Source organism: Siniperca chuatsi, linkage group LG12 (genome assembly GCF_020085105.1).
Source record: "Siniperca chuatsi isolate FFG_IHB_CAS linkage group LG12, ASM2008510v1, whole genome shotgun sequence".
NCBI lineage: Eukaryota > Metazoa > Chordata > Actinopteri > Centrarchiformes > Sinipercidae > Siniperca > Siniperca chuatsi.
This window is the reverse complement of record NC_058053.1, coordinates 28,148,262-28,154,261: the sequence shown is the minus strand read 5'-3', so window position 1 is coordinate 28,154,261 and position 6,000 is coordinate 28,148,262. Positions and strand designations below refer to the sequence as shown.

General features: G+C 43.5%; 1 protein-coding gene across 1 annotated transcript; it reads right to left on the bottom strand.

Annotated features, from left to right (window-relative positions):
* Nucleotides 1-287: 287 nt before the first annotated feature.
* Nucleotides 288-1,778, bottom strand: LOC122885156 (olfactory receptor 51E1-like). The gene has a single exon (XM_044215881.1). The coding sequence runs from the start codon at nucleotides 1,566-1,568 to the stop codon at nucleotides 642-644; it is 927 nt and encodes a 308-aa protein (XP_044071816.1). The 5' UTR covers nucleotides 1,569-1,778; the 3' UTR covers nucleotides 288-641.
* Nucleotides 1,779-6,000: the final 4,222 nt, after the last annotated feature.

Genomic DNA, 6,000 nt, shown 5'->3' with positions numbered 1-6,000 from the left:
AAATAACTGACAACAACATTACGTTTTAGGTTTATTTTGTTTATATTTTTCTCATCATAAATTTTAAAAATGTTTTATTGCACATAAACCATTTCACACACATGTATACCCTCATGCACATACACAATCTTTCCTTCCCTTTTTAGCAAAGCAAACAGGGTCTGAAGTCAGAGCTTGACGTGAAAAATAACGATTTTCTTCTGAGTCGGCATGTACAGAAGTGGAAGACAAACAACAGCTGGGAACAGCAAATATCATTGTTTCACAAAAAAAACGTTAAGTACACATGTTGGCAAAGTACAATCTTTAATGCACAACAAAATGCGAAAGAAATCTTGCCAGTGAAACTAATATGAATGTCATTACTTGTAAACAGGGTTCAAATTTGCAAATTGATGACAGCAAAGTCAAATACAGTGAAAAGGTCTGAATGAAAGTTGTGGGTTAGGGTTACTTGAGGGTGACTTGATAATATCGAATAATAATGTTCAAGCCCAAGACACTCTTTGCTGTTTCCATAACAAATACTAAAGAGTATACTCTTCGCTGTGGAAATAAATGCGTACATTAAATACCTTTCAAAAATTCACATCTCTGAATGATTATTTCATGAGAAATGACTGTACATCAGTGTCGATACATCAAATGATTTTGGATGTACAGAACAACCTTTTAAGGTGTTTAGAAATTTCTTTCATTTTGAACCCGTAAATGAGCGGATTTAACAAATGATGATACACAATTTTTACCAACATCATTACTAAGCGTGCAGTTTCTGGAAAATTAGATTCCACTCGAGCTATGAAGATATCATATGCACTCAAACAGGAGAAACTGATTAAAACCAACAGGTGGGGTAAACAAGTCTCTGCGGCTTTTTTCCTGAATTCTCTACAACTTCGATAAGATATAAAAAGTATCTTTGTGTATGTAAAAATTATGAAGAGCACAGGGAGAATTGCGAGATCTAATAAAGCAACCACACCATATATAGTAATTACACTTGATCTTACACAGTGAAGACTGTAAATTGCATTGTTACAAAATATTCCTTTTAAAATAAAGTTACACAGTTTAGTTTCAGCACTCAGTATTGCTGGGACTGCAATATGACTAGCAGGCAGAAGCCACGCTAAAACCAGGAAGATACTCACTGTGTTTTTTCTCATGATAGTTGGATATTGCAGAGGTTTACATATAGACACATACCTGTCATAGGCCATGGCTGCCAACAGTAAGAATTCTGAACCGCCTAGGGAGTAATATATAAAAAATTGAAAGAGACAGGCTGAATAAGATATCATCTGTTTTTCGGATAAAAAGTCAATTAACAACTTTGGGTACATATCAGTGCTGACAACAACAGAATTCAGTAACAAAGCTGCAATGAAAATGTACATAGGCTCATGGAGGTTTTTGTGTTTCCAGACAAGGTACACAATAGTAGAATTACAGCAGATTATTAGAATATATGCTGTGAACATAATCAAAAAATAAAGATATCTGTATGTGTTAACTTCCACATGCCCACCAAGAGTTATATATGTAACATTTAACTCATCATCCATTAATGTCTAAAATAAATGCTCAACAATAAAACAGGCAGATTCCATAACCAGTTTACATGAATAATATATCTTTTTTAAAGTCTCACTACAACAATAACACCAACATCTAACCTGTACTGGAGTGTCTTATTCATTCAAAGATACCTGACCTTGAAATGCACATGGTGTGTGTTCAACTTAAAATTCAGAAAGTGAACTGTTTGAGTCGGTGGGAAGTTTTTATTAGATTGGTTCACCCTCCAAGGATCTCATTAAACTTTCCATCAAAATAGTTACTAATGATTAAATAACTTCATCAAACTCTGGAGGCCTGAAGTCATAGCGTTGTTTTGTTTGACCTTGTTTACTTCAGCAGGTGCCCCATTACGCAATTTTTCTAACTCAAACCATCAGCTGTAGTGGTCCACAACAACTAAATAGTCCTCTCTGTTCGATGTGAACAGTTACAATGATCTGCCATTGCCCCTAGCTCCTTTTTTCTTTGGTGGAGCCATGTCCTTGATTATTCTTTTGTGTGTGGTTGTTTGCTGTCTCAAGTAAGTTTGTGTCCGAAAAAGTTGATTCAAATGCCTTGTTTCCTGGTGCACTCAAACATGGTGCAAGGATTGGTGTAGTGCTCCTTTTTAGTTCTGCCTTAAACCAGTACATCGTCCACTATGGTTACTATGCCACTGAGTCCTTTGTATGTCTCTGTGATTTAAATTTTGAATATGTCTTCTGCTGATATTATCCCGAAGGGAGGGCAGAGGGAGTGGTATCTGCAAAACACTGCTTTTCAAAGTATCATGTTCCGGTTTTAGGTTAAAAGGTTCAAAAAATGTAGACTCCGCCTCTGGGGACCAATGGAATGGTGTGGTGGTGGAGGTAAGAGCAGTGAGATGGGCTGCCAGACGAATGTAGTTGCATATAAAGCGAAAGTTTGCAACGCCCGTGAAATGCCGTTGGAGAATTTGATGAACGTGCTGCTTGTGCACTTCAGGATCCTTGGAAAATATCAGAATGTCATCCAAATAGACAAAAACAAAATGTTCGATCATGTCTCTTAACACATCATTAACCAGGTTTTGAAAGACAGCAGGGGCATTAGTAAGGCATAACAAGATACCCAAACGACCCAGTGGAGTGTTGAACGTTGTCTTCCAGCCGTCCAGCGCACCTCCAACGACATCTCAGCACAAAACATCAATGAGAGTTTTTAAGATAAAACTTTCTGGCTTCAGATCATCCAAAGAAACGATGCAAAAAGTCTCCACAACATCAGCCAAAGCACCATCTGAACTGGAAATCCTGCACCAGTGTCTGTACTAGCACAGCTGCGTCAATGACAGGCCACGTGAAAGGGCTCATGGCACGAATTTGAAATGAAAACCCTGATGTGCAGTGGACTCACTGTGTCATACACAGGGAAACACTGGCGTCCAGGAAAATGAGTCATGTGTTGCATGACCTTTTGAACAACAGCATCAAAGTAATAGACTTCATTAAGTCAAAGCCACTTAATGTGCGACTGTTTTGCCACCTTTGTGAAAACATGGGAGCTGAACACACACAAATGCTATTAAACACAGAAGTGCGCTGGCTGTCTCGAGGGAGAACAGGCCTGTTCAACAGGCTTTTGAAATTACAATTTGAAGTGCGCACCTTTCTGTCTGAGCACGGATATCCCCATGCCATGTTGTTTGAGGACACAGCACAGCTTTGCAAGCCTGTCTATCTGGCAGATATATTCAGAAAACTGAACCAACTGAATGTGTGTCTGAAGGCCGGGGCAGCGGCATTCTGAACCTGTATGACAAGGTTGGTGGTTTGCTGAAGAAAGCAGAGCTGTGGAAAGGGGCATGTGCAGAGGGGAATTTCACCTCCTTTCCTCAGGTGGATGCTTTTCTCTCCAGCGAGGATGTGGAGAGAGCTCCAGTGAAGTCAATTGCAGAGGGACATTTTGACAACTTGACTGGTGGTTTTAATTCTTATTTCCCTGACATGCAGGAGAAATCTGCACAGCTCATCTGTGTCATCTGACCTTGGCCTACAGATGACGTTTGACAGTCGGCAACAATGGAGAAACCTGGAGGGGGCTGATTGGGAGGAATAGCCTGCCCAGTCTCAACTCTAGTGGTACTTAGAGTTTGAAGACTCAGGAGAAGCCTCACCTATATCCCTAGTAGAGGTCTCTGAGTAGTCCTCAGTGGCAAGGTGCAAGGTGTGTGGATGAGATTCACCCTGACATGCTTAAGGCTCTGGACATTGTTGGGCTGTGTGGGACTGTGTTGTAAGCCTTCTCCCCGGGGAGCCTCGTCGGGGGTACTGCAGGAGTATGAGAGCCAGCACCTCCAAGTCTGAGGCCATGGTTCTCTGCCAGAAAACGGTGGATTGTTCCCTCCAGGTTGGAAGTGAGTTGCTGTCCAAAGTGAAGTAGTTGAAGTATCTTGGGGTCTTGTTCACCAGTGAAGTTAAATCAGAGCTCAAGATTGACAGGCAGATTGGTGCGGGATCAGCAGTAATGCGGGCGTTGCTCCGGACCGTTGTGGTGTAGAGAGAAATGAGCTGAAAGGCAAACCTTTTGATTTTCCAGTCGATCTGCGTTCCAGCCCTAACCTGTGGTTATGAGCTTTGGGTAGCGACTGAAAAAATTAGATAATAGCGGCAGAAATAAGTTTCCTCCAGAGGGTGGTTGGACTCACCGTATGGGCTGGGCTCACCTCCATATGGTAAGGACCTCAGACATCCGGAGGGAGCTCGTTGAAAGGTTTGTTCTCAATTGTGCTGGAGTTGGATAAAGTTGACTTAAGTTAACTTTTTCACTTTTTGGCAGTTAGGTGGGTGTTTTATGGTTATATATATATATATATATATATAAAACTTCGTGGTCTCATCCTTCGAGCCCGGGTCCTCTACCAGAGGGCTGGGAGCTTGAGGGTCCTGCGCAGTATCTTTGCTGTTCCTAGTACTGCACTTTTCTGGACCGAGATGTCTGGTGTTCTTCCAGGGATCTGCTGCAGCCACTCCTCCAGTTTGGGAGTGCTCCGATGACCACGGGCACCACTGTTGCCTTCACCTTCCAGGCCTTCTCCAGCTCTTCTCTGAGCCCTTGGTATTTCTCTAGTTTCTCATGTTCCTTTTTCCTGATGTTGCCATCACTTGGTATTGCCACGTCAACCACAACGGCTTTCCTCTACTGTTTATCCACCACCACGATGTCTGGTTGGTTCACCATTACCATTCTGTCAGTCTGAATCTGGAAGTCCCACAGGATCTTGGCTCGGTCATTCTCTACCACCTTTGGAGGTGTTTCCCACTTTGACCTCCATACTACTAACCATAGATGTTCCTGTACACTATGCCAGCCACTTGGTTATGGCGTTCCATGTATGCTTTCCCTGCCAGCATCTTACACCCTGCAGTTATGTGCTGGATTGTCTCAGGGGCTTCTTTGCACAGCCTACTCCTTGGGTCTTGTCTGGTGTGGTAGATCTGGGCCTCTATTGCTCTGGTGCTCAGGGCCTGCTCCTGTGCAGCCATGATGAGTGCCTCTGTGCTGTCCTTCAGTCCGGCCCGCTCTAGCCATTGGTAGGATTTCTTGATATCAGCCACTTCAGTTATGTTCCGGTGGTACATCACATGTAGGGGTTTGTCCTCCCATGATGGTCCCTCCTCCAGCACCTCTTCCTCTGTTCCCCATTGCCTGAGACATTCACTGAGCACGTCATCTGTTGGGGCCTTATCTTTGATGTACTTGTGGATCTTGGATGTTTCATCCTTGATAGTGGCTCTCACACTCACTAGTCCATGGCCGCCTTCCTTACGGCTAGCGTACAGTCTCAGGGTGATGGATTTGGGATGGAACCCTCCATGCATGGTGAGGAGCATTCGTGTCTTAACGTCTGTGGTCTGTATCTCTTCCTTTGGCCACCTTATTATTCCCGCAGAGTATCTGATCACTGGCAGGGCATAGCTGTTTATTGCCTGGGCCTTGTTCTTGCCATTGAGCTGACTTCTTAGGACTTGCCTTACTCGTTGGAGGTATTTGGCAGTTGCTGTTTTCCTTGTTACCTCTTCGAGGTTGCCATTTGCCTGTGGTATTCCAAGGTACTTGTAACCCTCCTCAATGTCTGCTATTGTTCCTTCTGGGAGAGAGACCCCTTCTGTGTGGACTACCTTCCCTCTCTTGGTCACCATTCGACTACACTCTCAAGCCCGAATGACATCCCAATGTCAGAGCTGTAGATCCGGGGTGGTGTGGATCAGTGAGTCAATGTGCCCGCTCGCTCTTAGCATATAGCTTGATGTCATCCATGTAGAGGAGGTGACTGATGGTGGCCCCATTCCTGAGTCGGTAACCGTAGCCAGTCTTGTTGATTATTTGGGTGAGGGGGTTCAGACCTATGCAGAACAGCAGTGGGGACAGAGCATCTCCTTGGTATATGCCACATTT